The 17283-nt window shown below is 34.1% G+C and overlaps 2 protein-coding genes across 3 annotated transcripts in view; one reads left to right on the forward strand and one right to left on the reverse strand.

Moving 5' to 3' along the window:
* The first annotated feature begins 895 nt into the window (after positions 1-895).
* Positions 896-6293, forward strand: LOC120089846 (protein NRT1/ PTR FAMILY 4.3-like). The gene is made up of 5 exons (XM_039047259.1): positions 896-1153; positions 1821-2038; positions 3037-3477; positions 4586-4722; positions 5132-6293. Exons 1-5 carry the CDS (start codon positions 1018-1020, stop codon positions 6027-6029), a joined length of 1830 nt encoding a protein of 609 aa, XP_038903187.1. The 5' UTR covers positions 896-1017; the 3' UTR covers positions 6030-6293.
* A 1417-nt stretch (positions 6294-7710) lies between these two features.
* The window catches only part of LOC120090282 (cullin-associated NEDD8-dissociated protein 1), a 48959-nt gene continuing 39386 nt past the window's right edge, over positions 7711-17283 (reverse strand). For both annotated transcript variants that reach the window (XM_039047851.1, XM_039047853.1), the window contains 12 exons: positions 15002-15094; positions 14737-14858; positions 14470-14632; positions 14141-14380; positions 12720-12968; positions 12459-12635; positions 12222-12368; positions 11966-12082; positions 11261-11429; positions 10847-10924; positions 10628-10766; positions 7711-8442 (listed from right to left, as the gene is read on the reverse strand). In XM_039047851.1, the coding sequence (XP_038903779.1) occupies positions 8346-8442; positions 10628-10766; positions 10847-10924; positions 11261-11429; positions 11966-12082; positions 12222-12368; positions 12459-12635; positions 12720-12968; positions 14141-14380; positions 14470-14632; positions 14737-14858; positions 15002-15094 (1791 nt within the window). In that variant the 3' untranslated portion in view covers positions 7711-8345. The remainder of the gene's footprint in view (positions 8443-10627; positions 10767-10846; positions 10925-11260; positions 11430-11965; positions 12083-12221; positions 12369-12458; positions 12636-12719; positions 12969-14140; positions 14381-14469; positions 14633-14736; positions 14859-15001; positions 15095-17283) is intronic.

A 17283-nucleotide genomic window follows, 5' to 3' on the forward strand; every position in this document is an offset into this window, starting at 1 on the left:
AAGCGATCGTGTAGTATTTTGTAAACGAACTGAATGGTTTTCCTACGAACCTGAGAACCGAACCGACCTATTTGGGTTCATTAAAAAGAACTCAAACCAAACCATTTTTTTTAACCAACCCAAACCAATTGGGTTGGGTTGGGTTGCTCGATTTTTTCAGGTCTTCGGGTTTTTTGAACGCCCTACCCTTAATTTGTGTGTTTGTTTTTCTTAAAATAAGGATGAAAAAGAATTTTAAAGAGGTTTCGGGAAGGAGTTGGGTGTGGAGTGAAGTAGGGTTATTAACTCCATTCTTCGATTGATCCAAAAGGTTCTAAATCCACTGTGGACTCCACGACTTATTGACTCCAATGTCTAGGAACCGTATTATATATTTTTCCTACAACTGTACATTCATTGTTACGTACTTTTATTTCAAACGAATACATACAAACATACGCATCCTCGTAAGAATATATAAAAGTATAATTATTGTTATATACACATATATGGAAAAGAAAAGGTGTGTATGAGCATAAAAAGCAAAGGTGTTAAAACATGTCAACCCAAGCTGAAAAAGAGGGCCACCAACAACAACACACACACACCTCTCATGACTGTGGGGAAGAGAAGAGAGAGGTTTCAAATTGTGCACAACAAACAGAAAAGCTCACTAACTTTAATTTTTTTTTTTTTTTTTAATTAATTTGGTTGCGTGAGATTGTTATCCACATGTTTGTAGTGCGTGTGGGTAAATGGAATTAATTTTCTCATTGAATCTTCAATGGACAAAGAATTTATGAAGAAAAGGGGACTTTGATTTGATTTTTTTATAAAGAAAATAATTATAATAATAAAATTGATGGGTGGAGAGGTGGGGGCCTTTGCAGTTATTTTGGCTTTATAAATGAAGACCCAACTAGAAGTTTGCCTCAGATTAAGCTGAAAGAAGAAGAGCAAGACAACCAAAAAATATCATATTTCTCATAAAACAAAGCTTTTATTTGAATTCTATCTTGTTTGGTCTCTCTCAAACAAATGGAAATGGAAAGAAAGAGAGATTTCAAGGGGGAGAGCCACACCATCCCATCTGAAGATGTCTCTGTTGATTGGAGAGGAAGACCCTCCAACCCGACGTCCCACGGCGGAATGAGAGCGGCCGCTTTTGTTCTCGGTAACCCTCTCCCTCTCTCGAGATCAATCCTTTGAGTTCTCTCGTAGTACTTACTTTCTCTATTTTTTTTTATATGTTTTTGTATGTACTCTATATCATTCTTAAATGTTGTTGACGTAGTTGTAGTTGAACATGAATGAGAGTAGTATGGAAAATTGAAATATTTTCATCTGTCTCGTATTTTCTATTCCTATTGATCTGGATTTCTTTTCTTTGTTTTTTCCCTTTATTGGAAGTTCTCTCCAAATGCAAAAAATAAAAATAAAGAAAGAAAGAAAGAGAAACAGACTGTCTAAAGGGTATGGCTTGAATCCTTTTAAGGGAGTATCGAATATATATATATAAATAATGGTTTGAAATTAAAAGAGAAGTGGTTTTCTACTAGTTTGGTTCAAAGTCAATGGTTTTGGCCTTAAGATATATAAAATAACATACAGAAAAAGTTAGTCAGCTTTGCTGAATATGATATGGAATTTGGCATACCTAAGCTAAGCCTAACTCCTAATCTAAATATTTTTCCATCTCCTTTAAAGGGTTATTATACTTATAGATATAGTTTTTATCTTGTATTTCTAATATATATGTGATGTAATATTCTAAAACGATCCAAAATAAAGAAGAAGAATGAATCTGATGTAGAGTAACCGTGTCGTTGTACCGTTCACAGGGCTGCAAGCGTTCGAGATAATGGCGATCGCTGCGGTTGGGAACAATCTGATAACATATCTGATAAATGAGATGCACTTTTCACTGTCAAAATCTGCAAACATAGTGACAAACTTTGTTGGGACAGTGTTTCTTTTGGCCCTTCTTGGTGGTTTCCTTTCTGATTCTTATCTTGGGAGCTTTTGGACCATTCTTATCTTTGGCTTTGTTGAACTTTCTGTAAGTTCTTCCCATCATAATCATCATTCATTCTTCCTTTCATTTCTATCAAAATCAATCTTTTCACCACTCAAAATATATATTACACATTATATCCTTTCATGTTTATCAATAACTTATTTAATCAACAAGTTCAATGAATCAATCACCTCCACTTGAATAAAGATAGGTTATTTTTAACCCACCAAGGAGAAGATTCAATCCATATATATGTATTTTTGTTAAGAATGTAAATGAAATATTAGATCCATGGTAACCTATTAGGGCTTAGGTTTTTAAGTTGATACGTATTATCAATGAATATCATTTTACGTAGTTTAACATAGTATCAAAATGGATGAAGTTCTCTTGTTCAAACTTCTGTAATATTATTTCTCTCTAATTAATATTGATAATTACCTTTCGACCTTTTACTAATTTTCACGCTCATAAATATCATGAGAGTAATAGATAGCATATAAGTTCACTAATAATAACCTACTAGATATACTAGCATACAAGCGCATGCATATAATATATATATATATATATATATATAAGAAAAAATATCATTGATAATATGAAATTACAAAAGACTTTTGTAGTTTGAAAAGAGACTAATATGGCTATAGTATTGAAATAAGGGAGAGCAGTTACACCAAGTCATAACTGTACTTTGTTAACTATAGCATAAAAAAACCATAATAAGAGAGAGTTATTTGTCTAATGCACAAACGCATGCATATAATCTCGAGAAAAGACAGATTTTGCATGCGTGTAGGCATATATAACAAAAAAGAAAAAATATGAGTAAAACAAAAAGAAAAAAAATATGAGTAACCTAAGCTGTACCTGTCTTTATGTAACCAAGCTCACATTTTATTAAAAAAAAAAAAAATTCATTTTTTTTTTACTAGATAAGAAAATATGTTGTATATGAGATTAGTTGAACCTAACCATTGTTCTAAAAAAAAAAAAAAAAAAGTGTATTAAAAAATTTATGTGTATGGACATGGCAGGGATTCATATTGCTATCAGTTCAAGCTCATGTTCCCCAACTAAAGCCACCACAATGCAATATGTTGTTAAAGAGTGATGAATGTGTGGAGGCAAAAGGAGTAAAAGCATTGATATTCTTTGTAGCATTGTACTTAGTGGCGCTTGGGAGTGGCTGTGTGAAGCCCAATATGATTGCTCATGGAGCTGATCAATTTAGTCCACAAAATTCAAGCCAATCAAAGTCACTCTCAAAATATTTCAATGCAGCTTATTTTGCTTTCTCAATTGGAGAACTCATTGCACTTACTCTTCTTGTTTGGATTCAAACTCACTCTGGGATGGATGTTGGATTTGGTGTTTCTGCTGCTGTTATGGCTTTGGGTTTGATCATTTTGGTTGCTGGTATTTTTTACTACAGGAATAAACCACCTCAAGGACCCATTTTCATCCCTATTCTTCAAGTAATTAATTCTACTTTTTTACTTTTTACCTTTTTACTTTTAATTACTTTCTTTACAATTTTGCATTATATTGTGCCCATGCACTTAATTATCATCTTTCGTAAAAGCTTTATCTTTTGTCTGAAAATTGTTGTCAAAATTATTATCCATCATTTTCTCTTTTTTTAAGTTCAATCACGAGGATGGAGGATCGAACCTGAAAGGTCAATAGCTCATTTTGGCATAAAATAATAAATTAATAATAGTTGTTACCTTTTCTTTTTCTTTTTCATATTTTTATATTTAAACCTATTCCCTTTTCTTTAATTTTGGTTTTATGTTGTTTATCATTTTCATTTGCATAAAATTACAAATTTCCTTATTATTGTTGTTAACTTTCCATATTGGGTTTCCATAAGAATCTTAGAATCTTATGTTCTTACAACCCAATAGATCATGGTTTAGAATATAAAATAATATTTAATAACTCGTACCATCTCTACAAAAAAAAAATTCATAAATTTATCTAAAAAGAAAAAAGTAGATTATAAATTCATAAATCTCTAAATGTGCATATATATATTTACATTTAGAGATTGTTTAACAGAAAATTAACAGCATGAAAATTTTATTATTTTTATTTTTATTTTTAATATGAGTAAATCTTGTAAGGCAATATATTTACTTACAAAAATACTCGAGTGTATCCTAGAACATTTATTTTGTGCATTTCAATCATAGTTTATCATATAGCAAATTTTTCTTTTATTTATATATATTGCATTAGATCATAGTGAAATACTAAAAATGGATGGATGTATTTCAAGTATTATAGACCTATAGTTGGGTAGACTATTTGAAAATACTGTTTGGACTGTTCACAATTTTTGGCTATGTTGATTAAAAAAGGAGTAACATCTCTTTTGTTTTGGTAAAAAAAATAAAAAAAGAAAAGAAAAAAAGAAGGAAGTAAATGTATGTATGGATTGAATGCATATATTGGAATTGAAAAGACATGAAAGTTAGTGCTGTCTGCTGAGTCATATTGTCCATAAAAAGTTAAATCAAAGTACTTTATCTCTGTCATACTAATCCAATTAATTTGCTGTAAAAATACATAATTCTTCAGGTCTTTGTTGCTGCTCTTTTGAAAAGAAAGCAAGTTTGTCCTTCCAACTCTCATATGCTTCATGGAAGCCAAACCAGTAATGATAAAGTTGCCTTATCCTCTGATTCTGCCAACCTTATTCCCACTCAAAAGTTCAGGCAAGTCTAGTTCAAATTTCCCATTTTTAACTTATATTTTTGACTTCTCAATGCTCTTACAACTTCACTTAAATTTCCCTAAACAAACTCAAACCTTTTCAAGAAAAAAAAAAATAAAAAAAGAAATCACTGTTTCTTTCGGAATTATTGTTAATAGGGTCAGTTTCAAATATAACAATTAGACCCAAGATATTTGCAGATATAGCATAATGCAAAATAATTTGTAAGTTCTCAAAGTTTATTAACAATAGACCATATTGTTAGGAGTATAAGTGAGTCTATTACGGATAGATTTTACTACATTTGTAATTCTTTAAATATATTGTTCTACACAATTATTATCCCTAAAAGTATTAAGAATGGCCCTTATTAATAAATGTACACTAAGATTGAAATTTGATTATTTCAGGTTCTTGGATAAGGCTTGTTTCAAAAGCCAAGATGGGGCAACAAAGGAAAGCCCATGGAGATTGTGCACTCCCAATCAAGTTGAGCAAGTGAAGATATTAATTTCAGTTGTCCCAATATTTGCTTGCACAATAATATTCAATACCATATTGGCTCAGCTCCAAACATTTTCAGTTCAACAAGGAAGTCTTATGAACACCCAACTTACAAAATCGTTTCACATTCCTCCAGCTTCACTCCAGTCTATTCCTTACATTATGCTCATTTTCATTGTCCCTTTGTATGATACTTTCTTTGTCCCATTCGCTAGAAAGTTCACTGGCCACACCTCTGGAATCTCTCCCTTAAAACGTATCGGTTTCGGTCTCTTTCTCTCCACTTTTTCCATGGTTTCGGCAGCCATAATGGAGAAAAGGAGAAGAGATTCAGCTGTGAATTTGAACCAAACGATGTCAATCTTTTGGATCACACCACAGTTCCTTATTTTTGGGTTATCAGAAATGTTTACAGCAGTTGGACTCATTGAGTTCTTCTATAAACAATCGGTAAAAGGAATGCAAGCATTTTTAACAGCCATGACATATTGCTCATACTCATTTGGATTCTACTTGAGCTCATTATTGGTGTCAATGGTGAATAAGATCACATCAAGTTCCTCCAATGGAGGTTGGCTCCATGACAATAACCTAAACAAAGATAGACTTGATCTCTTCTACTGGTTGCTGGCTGCACTTAGCTTCCTCAATTTCCTTAACTATCTCTTCTGGTCGACATGGTTCGATGAACATCCATCTCTCTCACAAAAGCTACAAAATGATGACAATCCCCACCAAGGAGAAGACTATTGCATTCACAATTTCAATTCTTCCAAGAATAATGTTGATGATTATGTACCTTGATTATGTTATTTTTCAGTACTTTTTTTTCTTTTTTAAAAAATTAATTGGGCAATATGATCTAGATCACTAGGGGGAGATGATAGAAGATATATAAATTATCTATTTGATATGTGTGTTTAGATTTAGGGTTTGTGTGATATTTGTGTACTTAGTCCTGTAGAGAAGAAACTAAATAATATTAAAAGTATAAATCCCTGTAAATGTCTCATTACTTGACTTTGTCATATTATCCCCAATGAATGACAAAAGTTGCTTTCTCCTCCACTGAAATAGTATCAATCTATGAGAAGTTAAGAATCTAAAATTATCTTACTCTCTAAATGGTTTAAATGGCTTTTCAATAAGAAATAATTGGTTTTATTAAATTATTAACAAAACTGTGTAGTAAAGATAAAATAGCCTTTATCCAAAAGCTATAGAAACTTTCTTTACAAAGTGTAGAGCACCAATTAATATTCCACTACAAGAATATCATTTTCTTTTTCTCATCAATGGACTGAAAATGAAATATTGAATTGGAAAAAGGTTAAGAAAAGGTAAAACTTTTACAAGAAATTGGCAAGGATAGTAAAAAAAAAAAAAAAAAAAAAAAGATACATTAGGAAAAAGTCCATTGACAATATTCAATGGATTCTTCATCTCCTTCCCACAATTGCACATCAACTTCATTCCTTAATTTTTGGGGGGCAAGGCCTAACCTTCATTAAAAATATGAATTGACAAGAAAGGAATAACTAAGTGGAGGGTTGGTGCTCTCTTCCTAGAGAAAGAAAGAGGAAGGGGGGAAAAGGGGGGGGTCCGGGGGGCCCAAAGAGATCTAGCCAATGTGATGTGATGCATGCACAAGGGACATAATGAAATCCCTATAAAACTGAAGTCAAAAAGGGGAAAAAAAATGAGAGAGAGAGTTATGCAGTAGAAACACTGCAAAGAGTATGTGTACTAAGCTTTTTAGTTGTCAATCATATAACTTTATGCAAGGAAACATGTCCCAAACATGTTTTGTTGTCTAAGCTTGGCTCCCCATGATGGGGATAGGCTCTTTCCTCAAAACTCCTTTTGGCAAAACAGATATCATATTGGTTGCAGAAAGATTGGATATGGCCCCCCCAATCCCCAAACCAAAGCAATAAAAAGCCTAAACAGTCTAAAAAACTACAACCTAATTCATGTTCTTACTCCTGGTTTTGATAATATCTACCTCCACTATAACCATTCTAAATTCTTAGCTTTTATGTGTATACACATCGAAATTGGCTCTGGTTTCAATACTAGTGGGTTATGACAGGTAAAATGGTAGATTTGTGTACTTAAAATTCTACTCCAAAATATGAGATGTGAGTCAAATTAGATAGTCCATTTCCACCACTATCAGAGGATGTTGGTAGTTTCGTCACCTGTCACTTGCAATTCCCAATGCTTTACCTGTCAGAGTGATGTGTTAAGATGACACTTCCTTCAGTGAAGCTCGCTATATGATAATAACCTTGTTTTCCCTGTGGAATCAGTTCAATATTTTCGGCTTTGGACATATTAATAATAATAATAATCAAAGGTACTGCTTTATTGTTCCCATTGTAAATGGATTGATTGTCTACAAACAGTTTTATTGAAAATTCAGTTCTAGTCATGGCGTATTTGAACCCAAACCAAAGAAAAAGGGGGGGGAGAGGGGGAGATGTTGAAGAACACGTCACCTGAAAATTCACTTCTTTTTTCGATTATAATTTTGTAATCACACCAGAGTTTAAATAACAAAACTATCAATCACAAAGCATCAACAACATCCATCATCATGTTTGTCATCTGCTACAGTAGACATCAACTTTTGACCTACCTATATCACAAAACCAAATTGTGTATCTAATCCAATGTGATCCGATCCAACCAAGAGATGTGTTCTTTCATTTTGCCCCCCCCCCCCCACCCTTGAAGAGAGTAACGTTCATTTCACTTTATTGGATGGTCTGTCGACATTTGATTTCATATGGTCACATGAGATAACCAGGACTCAAAACGAATGACAGGATACAACAGAAAAGAGAAAAAAAGAAAATGTAATATTGTCCAAAACAATATCATGCACGTTTCCCCGCCTTCCTATGCTCGATGGTTACTTTCCAGACCTCCAAACCTACCGTATTATATCCATGTGACTACAAGCTCTTCCACTACCATTTTTAAATGGATGGTGTACCTTATCTCATCTTACCGAAGAAGGCTTATGCTGCGGAGACCAAAATGACAACATAATCTTCCTCGTTACTTGGGAAACTTCAATATTACACAATGATGTCTCATCATTCCAATTTCTTTTCACTCATTTCGGATAGAGCAGTATTTCTCTGAGAGTGCTGGAGATTTTGAAATTTCATTCATAAGATTCTTGAACTTAAGGCTGCAATCTCCTCCACTGCAAGAATAATAAAAATACCGGTTACACAAAGAAATCCGATAGTGAAAGTTTCAAAATTAGCATGCATACCATCCATTTACGTTGAACAAACTTATCTGAGGATCTAATCGAAAAATAAACCATCCATGTAATGGCAGAACCTTCTCTTGTGTGAAGCTCACATAGGGTTTAACGTCAAGGTTTATTAATTTTTTATTCAATTAAAGTGGACTAAATTCAGTTTTGTATTTTCTTTTTCTTTTAATTTTGTGCCTTCTAAATTCTCCAAATCAAACTCTATGGAGAACTAGGCAACCAAAGTGATATTCATTGTAAATCAAATTAGACTTGGTTGGTGAAGATCTTCCAAAGCACCCAAACTAAATAAATAAATAAATAAAACACTATTAGTTGGTTGGTTTTGAATGGATATGCCAGTTGGTATCAGTCGGAGTTGCTGGAAAAGAACTTCCAAACCATCGACGTATTGGTATTTTTATTAAAAATAAAAATAAAAAAAAATAAACTGCTAACCAAAGCCTCCTTTTCTCCCATCCCCGCTCTCCCCTACCCAACAAGTTCCTTGCATGGCTATCCACCTCCCTTTCATGTACCTTGGCCTCCCGTTAGGTGGCTATTCAAAACAAGTGGCTAAGGCAACCAGTGATTGACAAAATTTAAGGTAAATTGGATAAATGGAAGAGATATAACCTCTCTAGAGGAGGTCGTTCTACTCTTCGCCCAACTTTGGTCTTCGAACTGGACATATGAAGAAAGCCTTAGACTTTTGGATGAGACTAATGCGGCAGTAGAAACCTTCAATTTAAGTGGTGTCGACCTTCATCTGATAATGGGAATGGTTGTAAATCAATCCTTGATTAAACTGATACTGAATGCTGTAGATGAAGATGGCTTAGACAAAGATTCTGCGAGTTATGCCTTAAGAGAATCTCGAGATCAAGTTCGCAAGCTTGGAAAAAAAAGTTACATCAGTTAATGTAGCTTAGTTAGGAATGCAAAGAGTGGAACTTCCTTTTTTGGAAGTGGAAATTGTTGATGGAAGGTGGTGTATAAAATCAGAGGGTGATCAATTAAAGGATGTTAAAGGTCTCCTGTTGTCCAGATTGCAAACTGTTCCTTTTATGATCTCTTTATCAAGCCTCTTTCGCTCTCCAAGTCCCTTGTTGCTCAAGCTTCAATTTCGTCTCCTTGTCAACAGCAGTCAGCAGTCTCGTTCAGAAACTTCTGTTCATTGGATGTTTTTTTTCTTATTCTTAGGGTTGGTCCTCCTCTCTTTTGATCTTATTCTTCTTGTGGCAAAATTTCCGTTGTATTCTCACTATTATTTTTGTTTATTTGTACTTTGAGCATTGGACTCATTTTATTATTTCAATGAAAAAGTCTCGTTTCTTTTTCAGAAAAAAAACAAGTTCCCTCCTCTCCAGCTCTCTCCAACCTCTCAAGACTGTTAATGGTTCTCCATGCATACAAGGAAATATTTAATATCAATCTCTTATACTTTGGAGACATCTTCTGTACTCCCGATAAATGATGTCCCTTCATGCAAATCTTTTTTTCTTTATCCAAACAAAAAACAATTCCAATTATGGTGTCCTTAGGCTTATATATCATATTAAACTATTTTTTGTCCTTTATTTAAACGAAAATAGTACTTCATTGATTAAATGAAAAGACTAATATTCAGATTACAAAGAGATACAACTAGAAATGAGACATGAATCCAACAAGACTAAGGAACAACAGGCGAACCTAGATATCTCAACTAAGTTGACACACCCATAGTACCTTCATCACATCCCAATAATATTCAACTATTTTTTCATAACCACGTAATTTATGCACACTTGAATTAATCTAACATGATTTCTGTCTACCCTTGTGATATTCGAAGTTAAGAAATTTATATAATATTAATAATTTAGGTAACTACCTAAACATAAACCAAAACTTGATTTCTTTTCAACATTTAGTGGTTGCACTTTAGTGTCTCCTTGAGATACTCCTTCAGTATACCAAGTAGAATTGACTAGCAAGGAAAATATCTACAAAACATGTGCTCTGTATGTTGGTAAACCTACAGCTTCTTTTTGTGTCATTCTAGAATGGCTTTGGTTCCAAGGACCGTCCAAATTGTAGACTCAACAGGCGGGAAAAAAAAGACAAATGCATATTAAAAGCAAACCTTATGCGATTTAGAGATGCTATTGCCCGAAGAGCACTGCGAATCATGTCCTCATTACGATCTACTTCTTGTTTAACAGCATCTTGCTTTGGCTTGAAGTTAATAGTCTTTTGAAGAGGATCAACCAGAGAGTCCAAAACTGAAAAATACCGAAGATACATCAGGAGAAAATCTTACAGTGCAAAAACTTTATGTGCCTTGATTGAAGAATCAACCAACCTGCTAGTACAGCTGATGGGCACTTATCAGCGAGTTTTGATAGAATCAGATGGCATGGCATTTTAACGTCGTAGTGATCTATAATAAAAAGAACCATGAGTTCAAAATTTCACAAGGACAGATTGGAATCATTATCAACCATCCAAAAACATCAAAGACCATAATAGATAACACTAGTTCTTTCAACTACAGCACAAGTTGCTTGTGTAAGAATAAACCTAAGTATAACGAAAAAAGTTGGTGTAACACAAAAATTCAACAGAACTCTCAGAAAAAATTGAGAAACTAAAAGTAACAAAACAGGTTAATACTAAGACATCCTATCCAGACCAAACCAGACCATATGCCAACAAAAGACAAAATTGAAGCTCAAATTGTGTTGATAAAAATTATGATGATAAGTTGGTAACTCACCATCCAAGCCAGATTTAAGATAAGGAACAATGAAAGATGATGGGTTCACTTGGTCAAGACAACTATCCAGCAATGTATCCACACATTCAAAAGCAGCCTTCCGCAACTCAAGCCCATCATCCACAACATGCTTAAAGGGACCAAGATCAACAGTCCTTATCAATTCTTGCTGCATCAAGGTTCAAGACAGTATCAACATGTATATCCGTCGTATTAAAATCTTAAAGATAGGGCAGGAAATAAGCTCAAAGGAATAACATAATTTCTTCTGTAGAAATTCTGACATGACATGAAAACTGTAATTGTAAGGAAAAATGAAACTATGAGGACAAACGATATAAAAGATCCAAGGTGAAAAGCAATTCACCATGCTTCCTCTCATTGTACGTGGTGTGAGCTTTTAGAAGCTTTAACTACAATCCTTACACCTGACCTTATCTGGATTGTAAATTTTCACACCACATAAAAATAGTCTGTAATTCAAGCTCAACAGTTCCTCTACAATGGTAGATATCATTTACAATATAGTCTTGCCTCAATATTCAGAACCTATACCTAACCTAGTATGTTATCTTGTTTAATAGAGAGAGAGAATTAGAAACAAAAAGTCCAGGGATAAAATAGAAGCCACAATAACTCGGGACCAAACCCAACATAACATCCCAGACCAACTTAACTTCGTGCATAATAGACCTAATTCATTACCTTCACAATTGTTTGATCATAAAGAAGTGGCAATAACTCAGGAAGAAGCCCCTTTATAAGGTTAGGCTTATTGTGGGCAAATGTACTCAAGGCCAAGACAGCCGCACGTCTGACATGCTGCACACATTCAAAATCACGTTAAATTAAGACTCAATCCAATGAACCACCACCAACAGTCATTTGATAAACTAAATAAAGGCAGAAAAAGAAACTCAAAGATGAGGTAAATATCTCTAGATGAATATTTGGTACTTACACGATCATGATCCTTTATAAGCATCAGGAACGATGAGATCTCAGGGTATATAATCTCGTCTATCTTCTCAGGTCGCTCAACTATAGAATACTTGACAGCAATTACAACAGTTGCTCTAGTGAATGCTGCTGGACTGGTTGTCCTTACCTAAAGAATGCATTACAACACAACATGCTATGTAAAAATTCAGAGTCATAGCCCACAGAAGAATGGCAAAAAGTAACTTGATCAGATTACCTTGAGGGCAGGAACAAGTTTTCCAGGTTCAATAAGCGCAATTTTGCCAAGGCACTCTGCTACAACATTCCTGACACCTTCTTCCTCACTTTCACAGTGATTAAAGAGTAGATTAAGTATCTTCTCAACACTTGAGTCTTGAAATTCAGCTTTATCCACAGATTGCCTAACTATAACCTGCAATATAGATTAAAGTTTGCACAAACTTACAACTGGAAAATAAAATCAGCAAAATCTGGCTCAGGCATCCGATGTACATACCTCCTTCAGTGAATGAAGCAAGAGATATTGTTTCTTCTGCTGATTATCGATCTGGTCCAATATAAAAGGCAAGTATTTGGATAGATTACCAACAGCAATATTACCAAGAGCATAGGAGGCAGCAGACTTGATCTCTTCAAAGGGAGATTGAAATGACTCAATAACAATATTCTCTATGTGAGCATGTAAGCTCAAGTCCTTCCTTCTCCCAATCTCCCCCAGACAGAGTAATGCAAGGTGCTGCTTAGCCTGATTTTGCAAAATTAAAAATTAGACACCAGGACAATTGCAACATGAACTACAAAATTGAATTATTGAGTCAGATTCTTACAAGATGAAAATGAACTCCTTACAAAGGTGAACGAAATATATATAGATGAAGATACTACAAAACAACACTTCAAAAGAAATTCAAAACAACTCTTCAAAAGAAATTTACTCCCACTCTTCTTTTAGTTGTGTTTCTAAAAGCACAAGGCATACTAAAGGACAGTAGTCCTTTGGGACTTAAACATGAAGCAAGGTAACAATGTCTATTATATCTAAAACAAGATAATTTAGTATTTATTTACCAAACACTGTGACCAACTTGTTCAGGTCTAAAGCTAAAATTTACCAAACACTTATATGCTTATATTAGGGTTTAGTGTTGATTTTATCAAACACTTGCATGTTTCATATTAGTGTTGATTTTACTAAAAGCACAACTGCCACTATCAGCAATTTATTTTAAAAGCTATAGCAATCCTAAGTCCTCTCAAGGCACAAATCCTCCCCCTCAGCTTACCATGAACAAGGACCTAGTACCTCACCCATCTAAGTCAACTCCAAATCCACAACCTCCATTTATACGCGCAGTCTTTCTTAGCTATGACTCTATCATTGATCAATAGGTCTCGGTCTACCATTAACAAGGACTGAATACCTCATCAAGCTAATGCAGCTCCATGTCCACAACCTTCATTTATACCCTAAACCTTTCTTAGCTAGGACTCTACCATCGATCAATAGGCTTCTTTATAAGCACACCAAAGTGCCATTTGAAAATATTATTCAGATGAAAAAATTTAACCGGAAAGTAAAACACACACACATGGGACTTGTCAAATCTTGGACAGGAAAGTAAACCGAAACAAAAAATGAACTGAACACCAAATACTATTAACACAACTTACAATAAATTACATTCAAAACATTTATTTTTCCCCAGCACGATTGATGCTACATCTCTTTCTTTTTGAAGTTTCACCATAATGCGACACATACCTAAGAAGCGACACATACCTAAGGAATACCAATTGAGCAGGCCCCAAACGAATAAACTAGGTACTGGTCCAACCATAACACATGTTTCACATAAAATAATGAATAGAATAATTATAATAATTTAAAATTTAAAAGACACAAAAACACACACTTACAGAATTCGTACTGCTATCATCTTTCAGAATTTCTGTTAGCATTTTTACTGTTGAGGAATACTTTTGATCACCAGCAGCAAGACATAAAACAGCTACGCATTGTGCTATCGAAAACAAAGCTTGTTTTGCAACACCGCCAGACTGAGGTGATGGTTTAGCACATGAAAGAAGAGAGTCTAGCAAGGCATCAAAGCTCGTATTTGCAGAATAGACCAATGCTGCAAAAAAGCTCTGTAAAGCCTGCAATTCAATATACCAATAGTTCCTCACATGTAGACATGATAAATCAGGGTATAATGAAACGTAAACAATCCCAGAAATCTCAATACCATAAGTGCCTGCCCCTGCAGAAGTGAACTTTTGATTAGTAAAAGTGCCTGAGGAAGGACTTTGTTCCGAACAGCTAAACCAATACTTGGGCTTGACCTCCTGTCACCCATCAAGGTGCAGCATAATTCCAATGCAAGAGCTGTCATATGTAAGTCTGAATCACTGCCAAAACGATGTAAAATTCAATCATGAGTGAAACAAACAGCAACCAGGAGGGAGGGTTGAGAATGGAGGGAGAGGGGAAGAGTGGCTTTGGAGACTAAAACCTTATCAATGTCGAAAGTTCCACAATAATGACTTCATATGCTGAAGGGCCAATTTTATCACCATAAGCAGCTATAAGTGAATTTAGAGTCCCCAGAGTTGCCTGTCTCAATGCCCGATTGGCCTGTTTTTCCCCCATAAACAAACAAAAAAACTCAAACATACGTATATCAACATAGTCACATAACAGCCGATTATAGAACGAAACAAGTATCTGCAAGTGCAAGCATAATAATCATCACTTAGTACACGCAATAGTTTTCATACCTTCCGGAGGAATGCTGTCAACTCTGATATGACATGCTCTAAAACGCATGACAGGTCTATTTGAAGTGGAGAAGCAGCAATGACAGCAAATGCCTGGAACCAAATATTCGAGTTTAAGCCAGTACCATATTTAATAAGAAACAGAGAACATTTTTGTTGGATAAGAAAGGACATAATAAAATCAAGAAAGAGGACAGTAATATTTTTTTTTTCTTTTTTTTTTTTTTTTTATGGAAAGAGGACAATAATTTCTAAACACTAGAAACATACAACAAACTAGAAAACTAGATGAAGCCTTACACAGTCCAAAATACACAGACCACTCCAATCCCTCAGTTGCCTTCTCTATATTCGACTCTCTGCAAGCTAGACAGAGAGCTTGAAAACCATTTATTTCTTAGCTGCCATGTTGTATCTATTTTCAACTCTCTTTCAGGCTTTCAGCTGGAGCATCCCTATGCACAACATCTCATTGAAAACACATAACTATGGTCCCTCACACCCCTTCAAAAATGAAAGGAAATAATTGTGGCTGATTCTGATTAGGAGCTTCGTTTGGATCACTCAGCTTGTAAGAAATGACACTTTGTTTAACGGAAAGAAGAAAAACTACACTTATTTATTTGATATAATCTAGTATACAGCAGCCACTTGGTGCAGGGTTGATAGATCTCTCTGTAATCATTCTCTTAGCGATATCTGATGTGTACTAATTGGAAGGGATTTTGGTAACCCCCCTTAGCTTGATGTAAATGTCATTATATAAGAACTTCATTATATAAGAACTTCTATTCGCTTCGAGAGAGAGACAGAGAGAGATGAACTACCCAAATAGACGACAAGAGAATAAAGCTCCGGTACCTGTAGTTCAACATCTTTTTTAATATTTTTTTATGTAAAACATCCTTTTTCAAATACATATGTATATAATCATCTTTTTCATGCTACTATGTTGAAAATCATACTTTTTTTTACATCTTTTTTAATATAAAAAAATAGTATGATTTTCAACACAGTAGTATGAAATATACCAATGATGAACTATACGTTTTTTTTTTTTCCTTTTTATATGAAACACCCACTTTTATTGCCAAAAAAAAAAAAAGGAGGAGGAGAAGAACACAGAAGGGCATATAAAAAACTAAGTTTTCAGAAAGGGAACCCCACTGCACAAAAAGGGTCCAATCAAGCAGAATATTGCCTACAGTTTAATCACAAAAGAACTTCGAAAATCGAAGCGCAAAAGGAATACTCGTCCAAAAATCAATCTTGTGCATCTTTTATTGAAGTGATAATAATTGTTACACACAAGAGGGAGAAGAATTAGACTTTATTACAAGTGGGAGTAAAAAGAGAATTAACCTAGAATATTACTCAATTAACCTCATTCTTCTTACATCATTCTATCCCTCCAAAAAGAAAACACGTCTTCGAGTTTTAAAAAGAAAAAATAAAACAATCAAGGAATAAATTAAACTAGTTCAATGGCATATAGTCAAACCAACCTCCTACGTTTTGGAACAAAATTATTCCAATTAAAAAAGTAATCCGAGAAAGAAAATTCAATATTGCCACCAAAAAATGAACTCTTCCATCAACCATCAACCCAAAAAAGACGTTTCCATCAAGCTCATTCAAAACCGTAATATATAGGACCAATCACAAAAGAATTAGCTTCCAAAGAGAACCCTTCGACAATCACATCTTCTTCACCATTTGCTTCAAGTTCTTTGATGTTGTGGTAATCGATTTCCAACACAATCGGTATGCTCTTCTTGCTCGATTTTTTCCGCCTAGGCATTTAAAGTTTTGATGTTCAATACCTCTTTTCCATCTTCGCTAGATTTCTCTTCTTCACTCGTGACGATTTCCAAATCAACATCTTCAAATTCTTCTCTTTTTTTTCCACCTCCATTAACTGCACGGGTTTCAACAAGATTTTTTCTAATTTTATCTTCAAGAGAGAAATTATCTTTGGTGAAAAAAATCCATATTTTCATCTCCTTCTTTGAGCCACAATATCTTGCACTTTTGGAGATAATTCCTCTCTTCCGTTAAATATGGAGATAGAAGTTCACTTAGTGCCATTGATCTTGAGCTGATTTCTTTTACAGATAATTTATTTTTGTCTGCTTTGTCAATTAGAGAAGATAATTTATTTGGAACTAAAGACTTTTCATTGATGAAATGAAAAGATACTAATGCTTTAAATACAAGGAAACAAAATAAGAAAAATTGAAAATACAACTACAATAAAAGTGCAACAAGAACAATACAAAGTA

This window comes from Benincasa hispida, chromosome 11, assembly GCF_009727055.1.
Source record: "Benincasa hispida cultivar B227 chromosome 11, ASM972705v1, whole genome shotgun sequence".
Lineage (NCBI taxonomy): Eukaryota > Viridiplantae > Streptophyta > Magnoliopsida > Cucurbitales > Cucurbitaceae > Benincasa > Benincasa hispida.

Coding starts and splice junctions, on each gene's coding strand:
- LOC120089846 (XM_039047259.1), top strand. CDS start 1,018: ATGGAAATGGAAAGAAAGAGAGATTTCAAGGGGGAGAGCCACACCATC. Junction 2,039..3,036: donor TTGGCTTTGTTGAACTTTCT/GTAAGTTCTTCC, acceptor TGGACATGGCAG/GGATTCATATTGCTATCAGT. Junction 3,478..4,585: donor TTTTCATCCCTATTCTTCAA/GTAATTAATTCT, acceptor ATAATTCTTCAG/GTCTTTGTTGCTGCTCTTTT.